The following is a 14303-nucleotide window of genomic DNA, read 5'->3' on the forward strand; positions in this document are numbered from 1 at the left end:
GCAAAATTTTGATTATATATTGAAATGTGTTTGTCAAAATATAACTACAAATGAATATTTATCCATATTCAAATTGAACAGTTAAATCAAGTTTTTAAAAATTCAGGGCATGGTTTCTAAAAATGTAAGAACTCTGTAGAGTGACCAAACTTGAGACATATGACAACTTACAAATAGGGACGACAGTATTCAACCAACAGTAAATTATTTTCCTTGAGGTTTTAATATATGCCTAATTCTTTCCACCTTAGAATTAATTCTTTAGCTTTAAAAATAATTATCAAGTCACAGACAAATCATGTACAGTTGGGTTTATTTCCACATTAAGTTTGAAACTCTTGCTTTTGACAAGAGTACTACAGTAATTATATTAGGAATAGATAACTTCCTACACTGTCAAATATATAAAAGTTCCTTCTGCATTTTCCTCAAACACTGATCAACACGCTGATTCAGTCCGTATTTGCTTTCATTTATCTACTGAGTGTACCCAAGCTTCTTCTTCAGAGACTCTGGCATCTCAGGGGGAGGAGGGCGAGGGAGCCTGAAGTAGACCTTCACAGAATCATAGATAAACCACTGTAGTGCAGTCAGAGTGCCGATCATGATGATGCGGGCAAACAGTCCCTTCCAAACACCTGCATAAAACATGAAATGTAAGTGAAAAATCTACTCTAAAGTGTTGCTCGTTCTTCAGAGGGGAGGAAACAAATCCTACCTCTAAATCCAAGTCTCTTGAGGACCTGAGAGGCACTGCTACCCTTCTCTTTATTCAACACAGACACCACGGAATCGGCAGGGTGGGAAACAATGGCACAGAAGACTCCAGCTGAAAAAGTCAAAATGAATGATCCATTACGGAGTCAATTAAAAACTTTCTTCACATGATAGCCAACAAGCTGTTCATGAGTAGTAAAATTTATGTTTCTTAAAAAACCATATCTTAGAGTGAGACTGACAAATTATAAAGCAGTCTACCCTATGTAAAACAGAACCACCCTGCAAGTTAAATTCACATTTTAACCAACACTTTCTCTTGTATTAAAAATTTGTTCTACTACCAAAAAGGTGTAGCAGTGAAGTCAATACATTCCCAAGTTTAATTATGACATGCAAACCACAGAACAATTATTTATGAGTATATCAAATGCAATGGAAAGATAAAACTTCCCTTTGGAATATTTTTCCCTCACAGAAGAAATCAATAATGGAACTGACTCTTTGTTCTTAATTTCACAAACATGTTCTAAGTAGTTCATACCTATGTAACCTGCCACAAATGTGACAACCAGCTGCTCTGGCTTTGAACATTCACTTCGGGGCTTGGGAACCACAAACTTGTACAATGCTTCAACAGTACGTTCAAAGCAGGCAAACTTCATCATGGTGTATGGTATCTGTCTCATCCAAAGAGGAGCAACCCCCTTGTAGAACCTAGGAAATCAGAAGACTTATTTTGCTCAGTCGCACATATTCATCTAGCAAGACTTTTTCATCACTAACAGAAGTGTCCGCACACCAGTCGAGTCCTGATAGTAAAAAATGGCAGCACAACTGCATGTCATTTCTATCAGAACCTAAGACTAACATGCAGGTATATTTATCTTACATGCCAATGACTCAAGCACCTTTGACTATACAACCAAAAAAGTTGCTGGATGCTTCTTTGACTGGAACTACAAGAAACCAGAAGTTTACAAGTAGAACTCAGTTCAAGATTGGCATCCACAAAGGTGGATCTAAGGAAGCATGTGTGGCCTGACCATATGCCAAGTCTTAACGGTGAACATAGACGACAGGAATTCTAACAAGGGTATTTTCCAACCCCCAAGTTGAGAGTTAATGTGTTAACAAATAGTTTCCTCAAATGAGTATTTTATACTACATATTTAGGCAAATGTTTACTTACGCCTTTAAGCCTTCTTCCTTATACATTTTGGGAGCTGCATCCCTCAGAGTGTTAGCATAACCTGGTTGGGTTTGAATTCGAACCTTAGCAGCTTCCATAGGAGCCAGAGCAATGTCAGCAAAGAATTCAGCACTGGCAGAGGCAGCCAAATACAGTGATGTGCGCCACAGATAGGCATTCTCCTAAATGAAGAAACACAAGGAGGAACGTGAATCGCTGTTGCATTGGCTGTTCTCAATAAGAGACAGTTCTAGAAAATGGTTAAATTTCAGATATCTTAAGTGTTTCTCTATCCCATAGATAACACACAATAACAGTATCCCATATCCCACAATATCCCATAGATAACACAAACTCTGGACAGCAAGGAGATCCAACCAGTCCATCCTAAAGGAAATCAATCCTGAATATTCATTGGAAGGACTAATGCTGAAGCTGAAGCTCCAATACTTGGCCACCTGATGCAAAGAACTGACTCACTGGAAAAGACCCTGATGCTCGGAAAGACTGAGGGCAGGAGGAGAAGGGGACGACAGACGAAGAGGCGGCTGGATGGCATCACCAACTCGATGGACATTAGTTTGAGCAAGCTCCGGGAATTGGTGATTGACAGGGAGGCCTGGCGTGCTGCAGTCCATGGGGTGGCAAAGAGTTGAGCAACTGGACTGAACTGAACATCAACCATAGTACACTGTGAATATTTTTAAACTCAAATCCAACTTCCTTGGAAAGCAGCACAGCATAATAAAAAGAACACTGAAATCTAATGAAATGCAGTTCATCTTATCCTGTCTCTATTAAAATAGCCTTATGATTTGAAACACGTTCACTCTTTCTGAGACTATTTCTTCAGCTCTAAAACAAGGTGGATCAAACAAAGAAGGTGCTTTTTGGTCCTACCCTTAAGTTAAAAGCTTAGGACTTTCCATTTCAAAGTTAAATTACGTACCTCTCCAAGCATGTTGCTGTACAAAACCTTGAAGACTTCATAAAAGCCAAACTTGCAGAGCCCCTGCAGGGAGTAGCCAATGAAGGTCGGAGCCCATCCTTTGGCCAAACCACGGAAACCATCCTCTTTGAGTGTAATTGAAAATCCATTAAAAATGCCCTTGTACTTCTGTGGGTCCACCTTTACATAAAACAGGAAGAAAGAAAAGTACATGTACCAAAGGGATAACACTTCTCACAGATAATTTTGTTATTAGTTTTTTTCTTTTGTTTTTTATATAATCTTTAGTAACTATACAAAGTTAGGTAAAGACAAGTTCACCCCATGTTATCCACTTAATGTCTATAATTATCTTTGTAAATGTAACTTTTTATACATTAAAGCCTAGCTTTCAGTGAGACTTAAGTCTTTACAGGTTATTAAGAGGATAAAATTCCTACAAAAATACATTAAAAAACTGACATTTTAAGAAATTTTTCCACCAAACAACTCTTCTAACCACTTAATAATTAGTCTTAAAGCTACTTTATAAACAATATATTATGTCTACATCCCTGAAATATGGTAGTTCATTAATTATAGTTTTGTGAACTTAAGACAGTTAAATACAAATTAAAAAGGTACATCAACATAATTCTCTTTTGACTTAAATTCATTTTGAGACACGCATAAAACGCTTTAGCAAAAGGATACTTAATATTCACTCTATTAACTAACAGGGGTCAAAATCTTATCTATTTCTGCCAGTACTATAAGGGCTGGTATACATACATCACCTTCCTCTCCCTGCTAATATTTCACCTTCCTTTCTCTTTTAGGTAAGTAGACTTCTAATCCTGTTTGGGACAAATAAATTTTTGATATTTGATTATTTTTGGTTCAATAATCCTAATTAAGACATTTTAATTGTAAAAGAAAACCTTTCATTTAAGTATGCGAGAAGCTTTGCCCACAAAAATTAAATACTCAAACACTGTCTTTTTTTTTAATCTACAGTGTTCTCTGCCTTGATCTTATCAATAAATAAGACATGAGGTCACATCATACAATACGCAAAGAATGACGGCCTGCTCTGACACATACCTGCTTATAAAATGCTATTTGGACGTAACTGCTTGTAAAATGCTATTTGGAGCATAAAAATCAGCAGGCCTTGAAGAACTCTAGGCAGAATTAAGCCCAGCAGCAAAAAAGGAAAAAAAAAAAAAAAAAAACAACGCTTAAAGCCTTATTATCTGAAAAGGGGTATTTCTTGGATTTAAAACACTAAAGTAAAAATCTTACTGAGTAAAAGAAACTTGAGTTCAGTCTCCTACTAAAATTTCTGGCAGTTGTAATGTCTTCAAATTCTTCTCACCTGTGAAATTCTTTAATATTATTTGGAATTAAGTCATACACAAAAGAGATGTTCAATGTCATCTCAATACAAACCTGCATACGGCATTTCACTAAATCCAGAGGAACAACAGCAGTGTGTGTCAGACCACAACTTAAGACCCCACCAAAGCCACACAGTGCATAAAACTTCGCGGAGCCATATTCACAACTGTACTCTGTAATAAGACAAGACACACCATGCATTTTAATATAATACTCATGTTACTGGTTATCAACTTACCTCCTGGACAGTTAGGTTTCCACACAGCTTGTTAGTAGATAACAGCCATGCTTCAACAATGTTTTATTTAGTCCAACATGCAAAAACAAACCTGCATCCTGCATTTAACCAGATCTAGAGGAACCAATGCTGTATGTGTTGTGCCACAGCTAATAATTCCTCCAAGTCCACAAAGGATAAAGAATCTGCCAGATCCATAGGCACAGCTATACTGTTCTGTTTGATTGAAAAAAAAAAATCAAATAAGTATTTCTTCAGAGATGACTAAGGCCATGGGAATGCAAGAGAAACTACATTTCCTTGTGAAAAAGTACTATCACAACTTAACAGCTCTGGCCACGGTTTACAAGTAAACAAAGATAATTTTCCACCTGGTGTGAACATGAAATCCACTGCCAAAATCAAAACAATCATTTAAAGATTATGAAGGTTCTTATCTTTGAGATACTACCCCTCTCTGATTATGCCATATTAATTTTAAAGAAAGTTTTCTACATCGTTAATAGCTCTTCCAATTAAAACCAAACTTCAGATTATTAATGGCTGATAACACCTATCTGAGGTACAAATCAAACTCAAATTGTGTAAAAGCTTGCAAACCTCTTACCCCAACCACTAACCAATACTATTCCCACTTATAGATTCCCATAGTGTAAAACTAGATAAGCAAATTTCTGCAGTCAAATATTTACTACACAAATGACCACAGATTTAACTTTCTAAATTGAAGGACCGATTGATCATGTAAGGGTTTTTTACCCACATTAAAGACAGAACAGAAAGGCATACATGATTTTTTAAAATCTTTATACAGTTTACAAGTACAAGGTAGGTAACATTTTCAGTACTCTTCCTGCAATTTGATTTTCAAGTTTCTCTGTAAATACACTCCACTGTGATTTAAAACACAAAGGATTAAAATAAAGTTGTGTCTAAACATCAAGAAAACCGAAAGAGACGATCAAAGGTATTCCTAGCAACTACTATCTCCTTTCTATGGTCTCTCTGGCAGCGATAAAAAAGACCCAGTTATCTCACATAGCTTGTGTCAACTAGTATTAGACCCCGGTGAACACCTATGGGAGGGAATAAAGGAACAACTAAGGGAGGGAGTGTATTTTAGAAAATTAAAGCAAAATCAAAGAACAGGTAATACAGTTAGAACTACTGCGGCCAGAAGTTAGGAAGAAGGCTTTACCCAACACTTAGTCGGCTGACCAAGCGGGCTCACCGTGGAGAAGATAAGGAGCTAGTCACGGCCTCTATGCCTCTAGGCGATCGAGGACGTGGAGGTCACGGACGGAGCAGAGCCTAGGCCCTTCCATGCCCTTGAGGGAGGGCCAAGGATCCGACACCCGGCTGAGGGCGGAACGGGCTGACATCCTCGGACAAAGCAACTGGGCGCCGTCCTGAAGGGCTGGACGCGTCCTTCCCTGTCCTCCGGGCTGGGCCAGGCCACGAAGGCCGAGGAGGCCACAAGTGGACCTCCCGACCGTATCGGGGCAGGGTCTGACCTCACCTTCTACCGCGGCGGCTGCCAGGTTGCGGGAGCGGCGGGGTGGGCCTGGGGGCCCCGCGGGGTCGCTGCGGGGGCCCGCGAGACCATCGTGCACCAACTGCAGGTGGGGCGCGTTGAAGGGGTTCGCCCGCGCCAGATGCACCACCGACGAGTACATCTTTCTAGGAGAAGAGGAAGCGGTGTAAGAGGAAAGACAGAGAGGGCTGGTAGGCCCGCCAAAGTCACCTGCACGCTGGGAACCTCTACACGGGCCTTGCCTCTTCCCGTCTCCGCGCCCTTGAAGAGGTCACAGCAGCCTCCCCAAAGGAGGAAGTTCGCCGGGCCCACAGCCAAAACAGCACCCCACCCCGGCTCCGCTCCCTGCACCCACAGCGGGGAAGGCCAAACCACACTCACTCCCTAAGATGGCGAACACACAACCGGTCTCACGGAAAGGCTGCAGCTCACAGAGGCCGAACGTCCTCCGGGCCTTTAGATCTGTGTCCTTCGCGCGTCGTCAGCGCGACGCATATAGCGCGTCACTACCGGCAGATAGCACCCATTGGCGGAGAAGAACGCAGAGGCCTTAACGTCATCGCGTTCGCCTAGCAACCCTATCCCCGCCCCACTCGCCCCAGCCCTTCCGCCCCGGCTTCTGCGCAGGAGGATTCATTCTGCGCTTGCGCGCATTCCGGGCAGGGTTTTTGAGCTGTGTGGGTTCGTGCTTGTGACCTTCTTTTTTTGTCCCTTCACCTTCAAATGTCTCTCTTAGAATCCCGGCTGCCGTTCTTTTCATTTAAATGAGCCCCAGTATAGTAGTTACTTTAAAAAAAAAAATGCGGATACATGATGATATATTATTTCGGTGTTGGAATGTCACTACAGTATTTTGTGTTACAACTTCTGCCATTACGGTACTTTTTTTTTTTTAAGTTGCATCCATTGACATTACACATAGACTTTCTGCATTTCCCATCAGACTTGAGAAGAGTATTTTAAAAGGAAACGTGTAATAAGAATTCTTAAGACTGCTTGCTGCCTCATTAACAATAGTTTATATAACATATGATAGCATTGGGACTTCCCAGGTGGCAAGTGGTAAATGCTTGCCAATGAAGGAGACATAAGAGACTTAGGTTCTATCCCTGAGTAGGGATGATCTTAAGACATGCCCTGGAGGAGAGCATGGCAACCCACTCCAGTATTCTTGCCTGGAGAATCCCATGGATAGAGGAGCCTCCAGGGCTATAGTCCGTAGGGTTGCAAAAAGTCCAACTGGAGTGAAGCGACGTAGCACGCAAGCTCGCACATGATAGCATTAAATAAATTATTTTTAACAAGTCGGAGTTCGAGGGTGAACTAGAGTGAAAGTGACTGGCAGCAGATTTTGTATGTCTAATAAATTTAGAAAATCTTCGTTAGCTTTAGTTAAACAAAGACCTACTTTAATTAAGAAGAATTTAGTAGAGGTCAAACCCCTGTTAGAATTCTGGCTCTCACATTTCCCTGCTGCTAAGTCACTACAGTCGTGTCCAACTCTGTGCGACCCCATAGACAGCAGCCTACCAGGCTCCCCCGTCCCTGGGATTCTCCAGGCAAGAATACTGGAGTGGGTTGCTATTTCCTTCTCCACTGCATGAAAGTGAAAAATGGAAGTGAAGTCTCTCAGTCGTGTCCGACTCTTAGTGACCCCATGGACTGCAGCCTACCAGGCTCCTGCGTCCATGGGATTTTCCAGGCAAGAGTACTGGAGTGGAGTGCCATAGCTATTGTTAAAGTAACTTTGGGAATTTACTTCATCTCTGTGCACCTGTGTGTTAAAAGGTAGAAGCAGAACTGGCCTCATGGGCTTGTTACCTGTACAGTTATACAGGACCTATGCTTGGTTTAATTTCTGTTGTCACCGTTTTGAAATTCTTAATAAACAAGAGACCCTGTGTTTTTCATTTTGCACTGGGTCCTGCAGATTATGTAACTGGTCCTGGATAGGAGTAATACCTTTCTTGCAGAGTTTGTGAAAACTCAGTGAGATAATATCTTCTTTTTTTTTTTCTTCCATTTTTGTTTGATTGAATGGACCTGAAAAATTAAGCTAAGTCATGTATACTAATGGTAGCAATATTGACTAAAACTCCATTCCTATATAAGCATGCAAGATTTTTACAGAAAACTAGCATTACTATATTAGAAAATTATTTACTGTTAGCATCCTAAGAAAAAAACTGGACAAACGTTTCAAAAGCAGATATCAGGGGCTTCATTCTTGTTAACTTCCCATCCTTTGACTAGCTGCTGCTGCTGCTAAGTCGCGTCAGTCGTGTCTGACCCTGTGCAACCCTATAGACGGCAGCCCACCAGGCTCCTCTGTCCCTGGGGTTCCAGGCAAGAACACTGGAGTGGGTTGCCATTTCCTTCTCCATCCTTTGACTAGAGTTCAATAATAATTTTGGTGAGATCAATATTTAGAATTCACATTTTTATGACTATTATTTATAGTAAGCAATGGTGAATGGTATGATTATATTTCCAATATTGAATGATTTATTATCCTCCAGAGGTAATAATTGCCACCTTTGACATTTATTTGGTTTTCCAATCACTCATCACTAATTCAAAATCTGCTGTAATAGTTTGCTCAGTTCAGTTCAGTTCAGTTCAGTCTCTCAGTCGTGTCTGACTCTTGTGACCCCATGAATCTCGGCACGCCAGGCCTCCCTGTTCATCACAAACTCCCAGAGTTTACTCAAACTCATGTCCATCGAGTCGGTGATGCCATCCGGCCATCTCATCCTCTGTCGTCCCCTTCTCCTCCTGCCCCCAATCCCTCCCAGCATCAGGGTCTTTTCAGATGAGTCAACTCTTCGCATGAGGTGGCCAAAGTATTAGAGTTTCAGCCCCAGCATCAGTCCTTCCAATGAACACCCAAGACTTATCTCCTTCAGGATGGACTGGTTGGATCTCCTTGCAGTCCAAGGGACTCTCAAGAGTCTTCTCCAACACCATAGTTCAAAAGCATCAATTTTTTGGCACTCAGCTTTCTTCACAGTCCAACTCTCACATCCATACATGACCACTGGAAAAACCATTAGTTTGCTAGAGGTTATCATAACAAAGTACCTCAGACTGCATGGTTTAAGCAAAAGAAACGTCCGTTCTCATAGTTCTCAGTGAAACAATTTGTAAAAGTGAGGATTTTTAGCCTAGGAGCAGAGTTGGGATGAGTGGGGTGTCAGTGGATGAGACATTACTAAGAGGTTAGGGTAATTCTTGCTAAACTGATGTAACAGGATTCGCGAAGAAGGCAGGCCAAAGTTATCAGATATCACTTGAGAGATGAGGAATTTGATTAGGTATTGAGGATAATCAGTTACCAAGTTTGGGAGATTCTAGCTAAATCGATTTGCAGAATTCTTGCTATACTTGGGCTTCTTATGATTATGCCCAATGATGGGCTTAGTGGAAAAAGGGCTCAGAGTGGCATAACTAAAGTTGGGTCAAGGAGAGAGTTGGTCAGTGCCTTCCTGTAGTATACCAAGGCAGTCTGGCATTTTAATTTTATTTCATATAGGCCACCATTGGATTAAAATTTCAGCCAAACTGTTTACAGACACTCTCAGCAGATTGAGCTAAAACAATGCACTGGGATACGGTCTTTACTGTATTCATATCAATTAACTTGGCTTGGTCTACCATTATATTCCTTCCCTTTTATTTTAGTTATTGCTACTTATCAAATTTCCTCAAAATTTAAAGACATAAAACAACAAACACTCTCAGCTCATGTTTTCTGAGGGCCAGGAATCTGGATGTGGCTTAACCGTGTGGTCTGACTCAGGGGCTGTCATGGGGTTGTAGGCAAGCTTCTGACTGGGACTGTGCTGTCTGAAGACTTGATTTGGGCTGGCGGATCTGCTTCCAACATCACAAACTTGACTGCTGGCAGAACACTTCAGTTCCTCATCACAGGGGCCTCTAGATAGCGCTGCTCATGACATGGCTTTCCCAGAGTGAGTAATTCAAAAAAGAAAGAGCAACAGAAGCTGCAGTGTCCTTTATATCTAGTCTCAGAAGTGACACAGCATCACTTCTGTATTTTATTGGTCACGCAGATGAAAACGATGTGGGAAGAGAGGTGGGGATCATTGGTTAACTACTTAGTTAACCTCTAGTAGTTAACTTGAAGTTAACTACTACACATCCAACCAAACATGCTTAGCCTCGATTCCCAGGCATGCTGCCCAGGTTTCTGTTAACACAAATCTTGTACTCTTTTTGTCTTACCTTCTAGGATCTCCTGCATCAAGGTCTAGAAGCAGTGGGAGGTATTGCCAGTTGCTTTTGAGAAAGCCTAACACACTCTACAAGGCAACTATCTCAGGGAAGTCTATAATAATTTTTTCAGGTAAGGATCAACTAGGCTGCACAGGTAAGGGAGAAAGGGCTATTTCTACTAGCAAAGGAGGCTCAACAGGATTTAGAGGTTCATGATCCCAGTGTCATCTGAATCCAACATAGTTAGGAAAAGAAACAACCCCACTGTAGTCCTTATTTTCACTTAAATATTCTTTGGGAGCATCTACTTGGTCACCCAAAGCTTTACCTTATTTAGCCATTTGGCTAATGATGTCCACAGATAATAATTTAAGAATTTTTTTTTTTTTTGCTAATGCATGTCATGAACAACAATGTCACAATTATGACAACTGATTACCAATACCTTTAAATTCAATAAGACCAGATGACTCAGAACAAATTCAGAGAAACCCATTCTTTTCTTTTTTTGGCTGTGCTATGGGGCTTCTGAGATCTTAGTTCCCCAACCAGAAATTGAACCCAGGACCACGGCAGTGAAAGTGATGAGTCCTAACCACTGGACCACCAGGAAATTCCCAAGAAATCCATTTAAGGTTTGGTTCTCCTGGAATTGCTTGCTTCCAATCCTACTGTCTATATCAGAGTTTGATCAGAGAAGCATAGGCACTATGAGTCATACAGAATAAAAGATTTATTTGGGTGATTATACCTTATGAAATTAGGAGAGCTGGAGAAGAATTTGCCTCTATGTCTGAGGTTGGACCTGAAATTACTGTAAATTGGTAGGACTTACAGCCAGACAGGAAAGCTGGATGTGAAGTGGGAGTGAGTAGGGACAAACTAGAACCCACAAAGTCAAACGAGACCGTAAGTCTGTCTTACCACCTACCATGCAGGTTCCTACAGGAGCCACGGTGCAGGTGCTCATGGAAGCCATGGTGCAAGTGCTCATGGGAGCCGTGGTGCAAGTGCTCATGGGAGCCGTGGTGCAAGTGCTCATGGGAGCCGTGGTGCAAGTGCTCATGGGAGCTGTGGTGCAAGTGCTCATGGGAGCCACAGTGCTGCTATGCATCTGGCCCAGGACTCAAGAGAAACCAGGGGAGGTCCAGGAGTTCTGTGAAGGAGCTCCATACCTGGCTTTTGCCCTATCTAAGGTGAGCCAGCTAATCTGCAACAATGAGCACTCGCGGCCACAGCGTCTCACGCCCTGCACTGACCTTCGGAGTGTGATGACTGCTGCTTCCCTTCTGCCTTTGGAATCTTGCACAAATTTCCCTTGTGACCAGTCCTAACTCAGGCTCATATTGGGAGATAAACAGTTAAACTTTGAGATACTAGAGAGAAAGAAGGTTCAAGGAGAACTTTGCCACATTTGAGAAATTTAGAGCTAAAAGTCAAGTTTGCTTTTATAGATTTGATGGTCGTCTCTGTCATGGGGAATCACCAGAAAGGCTTTAAATAATTCCTAGCACAGTCATGTAATAAAAAGATATAAAAAATTATGCAAGGAAGACAGAAGTCCATTTTCATATCCACCCTGAGGAAAAAAGGATGATGACATCCACTTGTTTATTGTGGTTTTTTTTATTTGAAATCTCATTTTTTGGTAGGCTTTACTTTTTCATATCTTTGTGTGACTTCATAAACAGAGTAGAGAGAAGTTTGTCTCTTTGTATCTGAAATAAGTTAAAATAGGCTTTACTTTTGAGGCTGTAATTTCCATTCTGGAAAGTTTTAAAATCCCTTCTTTGAAACGGTATCCTTGGTTGAGCCTAAATTACCTTGGCTGTAAAACTAGCTGTGAGCTCTACCATAGTGCACCCCAAGAAAGCAGACCCAGCCCTAAGGCCTAGGCTTAGACTCTAAAAAAATTTTTTTTAATTTGTTTTATTTTTTTTGGCTGTGCTGGGTCTTTGTTGCTGCAAAGGCTTCTCTCTAGCTGTGGAGAGCAGGGTCTGCTCTCTAGTTGCGATGCACAGGCTTCTCCTTGTGGTGGCTTCTCTTGTTACGAAGCATGGGCTTTAGGGTGTGTGGGTTTCTGTAGTTGCAGCACGTGGACTCAGGAGTTGCGGCTCTCCAGCTCTGGAGCACAGGCTCAATAGTTGGGGTGTATGGGCTTAGTTGCTCGGTGGCACGTGGGAAATCTTCCCGGACCAGGACCAATCTGTGTTTCCTGCATTGGCAGGTGGATTCTTTACCACTGAGCCACCAGGAAAGAGCCCCCCACCAAGGCTTAGAGTCTTGAAGTCACCCATGTTTGTGTGTGGAGCTGAACACAGTGAAAGTTATAGCTGTATATTCAGAGATGTTATATTTTATAGGAAATAAAAGGCAGGTGAATCCTTTTACCCAGTCTTTATCACTTGATATCTTGAAATTTCCTTTTTTCTGCAATTAAAAGCATAAAATATGCTTTGGTCCAGAGAGGAGAGGCATACTTAGATATGGCAGAACCTAAAACAGTCCACATGGAGGGTGCACACCCATGTGGCACTCTAATCACTCAATGGCTGCAATTCATCACCGGGACAGATTCTATGTGAGGCTTGGTTATCACAAATTCAGTTCAAGTTCAGTCACTCAGTCGTGTCTGACTCTTTGCAACCCCATGAATGGCAGCACGCCAGGCTTCCCTGTCCATCACCAACTCCCAGAGCTTGCTCAAACTCATACCCATCGAGTCAGTGATGCCATCCAGCCATCTCATACCCTGTCATCCCCTTCTCCTGCCTTCAACCTTGCCCAGCATCAGGGTCTTTTCTTAGTTGTCAGTTCTTTGCATCATGTGGCCAAAGTATTAGAGTTTCAGCTTTAGCATCAGTCCTTCCAATGAACACCCAGGACTGATCTCCTTTAGGATGGACTGGTTGGATCTCCTTGCTGTCTCCTTGCTGTCTCAAGAGTCTTCTCCAACGCCACAGTTCAAAAGCATCAATTCTTCAGCACTCAGCTTTCTTTATAGTCCAACTCTCACATCCATACATGACTACTGGAAAAACCATTGCTTTGACTAGACAGACCTTTGTCAACAAAGTAATGTCTCTGCTTTTTAATATGCTATCTAGGTTGGTCATATCACAAATTAGAGTTTCCCAAATCTGGTTTCTCATCAATGCACCTGGGCAGCTTTTAAAACACAGATATTCTCAGATCTCAAAAGATTCTACTTTAATAAGTCTGATGAAGAGTCCTAGAAGCTGCCGTTTTTTTTATAAGGTTCCAAGGTTATTCTTAAAATAGCCAGGTGTAGGGACTGCTGATCTAAGAAATTCAAAGATAGGCGAGAGCCTTTGAAATGGGCCTGCCCCAGCAGTGACAGCATCTTGAATTATCTCGTTTGCCATGGTTGTAAAGTGCTCAGTTACTGGAAAGGACTCTGCTGAGCTGGTCTGCTTCAGACTGACTGTTGACTTTGGTCTCCCACATGGAGGAGCAAGGTGCACGGCTGCAGGGCACACCATCAGTGCCCCATTCAAACTCAGGGCATCTTCAGTAAGAGACGTACGAAAGAGACAGGAGAGTACCGGCTGCGTAAATACGGATGCAGCCACATGCTTGGTAACATACAGGAAATTTTAGAGAGAAACTTATGTATCTGAAGAACAGCAAATGTGAAAAATAATGAAAATAAAATGAAGGGACTACACAGTTCCCTGGAGGCCTGCTGGTTAGGATTCCAGGCTTCCACTGCCATGGCCCAGGTTCAGTCCAGGGTCAAGGAACAGATCCTGCAAGCCAAAGAAAAAAGAAGGAACTAAGCCCTACTAAGAGGAATAGAAATAGTTTTGTTTATCCTTAGATAGTACAGACTATATCTAACACTTAGATTTAAATGTAGTTTTATCACAGTTCAAGTCTCACGCCACTCGGGATGCTTTTCCTGTAGCGACTAAGAGGCCTACTCACAAAAAAGATGAAGTACATGCTCAGTGCTCAGTCATGTCTGAACCTTTGTGACCCGCTGGACTGTAGCCCGCCAGGTTCCTCTGTCCATGGGATTCTCCAGGCAAGAATA

General features: G+C 41.9%; 1 protein-coding gene and 1 non-coding gene across 3 annotated transcripts; both read right to left on the reverse strand.

Annotated features, from left to right (window-relative positions):
- Positions 1-296: 296 nt before the first annotated feature.
- On the reverse strand, positions 297-6532 carry SLC25A3 (solute carrier family 25 member 3). Of its 2 annotated transcripts, none has more exons than XM_061125588.1 (8): positions 6392-6532; positions 5996-6156; positions 4290-4411; positions 2859-3038; positions 1910-2091; positions 1262-1434; positions 719-829; positions 297-638 (listed from the first exon to the last, which is right to left on the reverse strand). In XM_061125588.1, exons 2-8 carry the CDS (start codon positions 6150-6152, stop codon positions 478-480), a joined length of 1086 nt encoding a protein of 361 aa, XP_060981571.1. In that variant the 5' UTR covers positions 6153-6156; positions 6392-6532; the 3' UTR covers positions 297-477. The 2 variants fall into 2 exon arrangements, with proteins under 2 accessions (XP_060981571.1, XP_060981572.1); XM_061125589.1 differs by having other exon boundaries at positions 5996-6152; positions 6392-6507.
- Positions 1507-1754, reverse strand: LOC133044101 (small nucleolar RNA SNORA53). The gene has a single exon (XR_009689850.1). It is a non-coding gene; the product is annotated as a small nucleolar RNA SNORA53 (small nucleolar RNA).
- Positions 6533-14303: the final 7771 nt, after the last annotated feature.

The sequence above is a fragment of the Dama dama genome, chromosome 22 (assembly GCF_033118175.1).
Source record: "Dama dama isolate Ldn47 chromosome 22, ASM3311817v1, whole genome shotgun sequence".
NCBI lineage: Eukaryota > Metazoa > Chordata > Mammalia > Artiodactyla > Cervidae > Dama > Dama dama.

Excerpts from the sequence above, each read along its gene's own strand:
- SLC25A3 (XM_061125588.1), bottom strand. The coding sequence starts at position 6,152 with ATGTACTCGTCGGTGGTGCATCTGGCGCGGGCGAACCCCTTCAACGCG. Across the intron at positions 3,039-4,289 it reads TAGTGAAATGCCGTATGCAG|GTGGACCCACAGAAGTACAA; the intron begins GTTTGTATTGAG and ends TTTTATGTAAAG. Across the intron at positions 830-1,261 it reads ATTTGTGGCAGGTTACATAG|CTGGAGTCTTCTGTGCCATT; the intron begins GTATGAACTACT and ends TGACTTTTTCAG.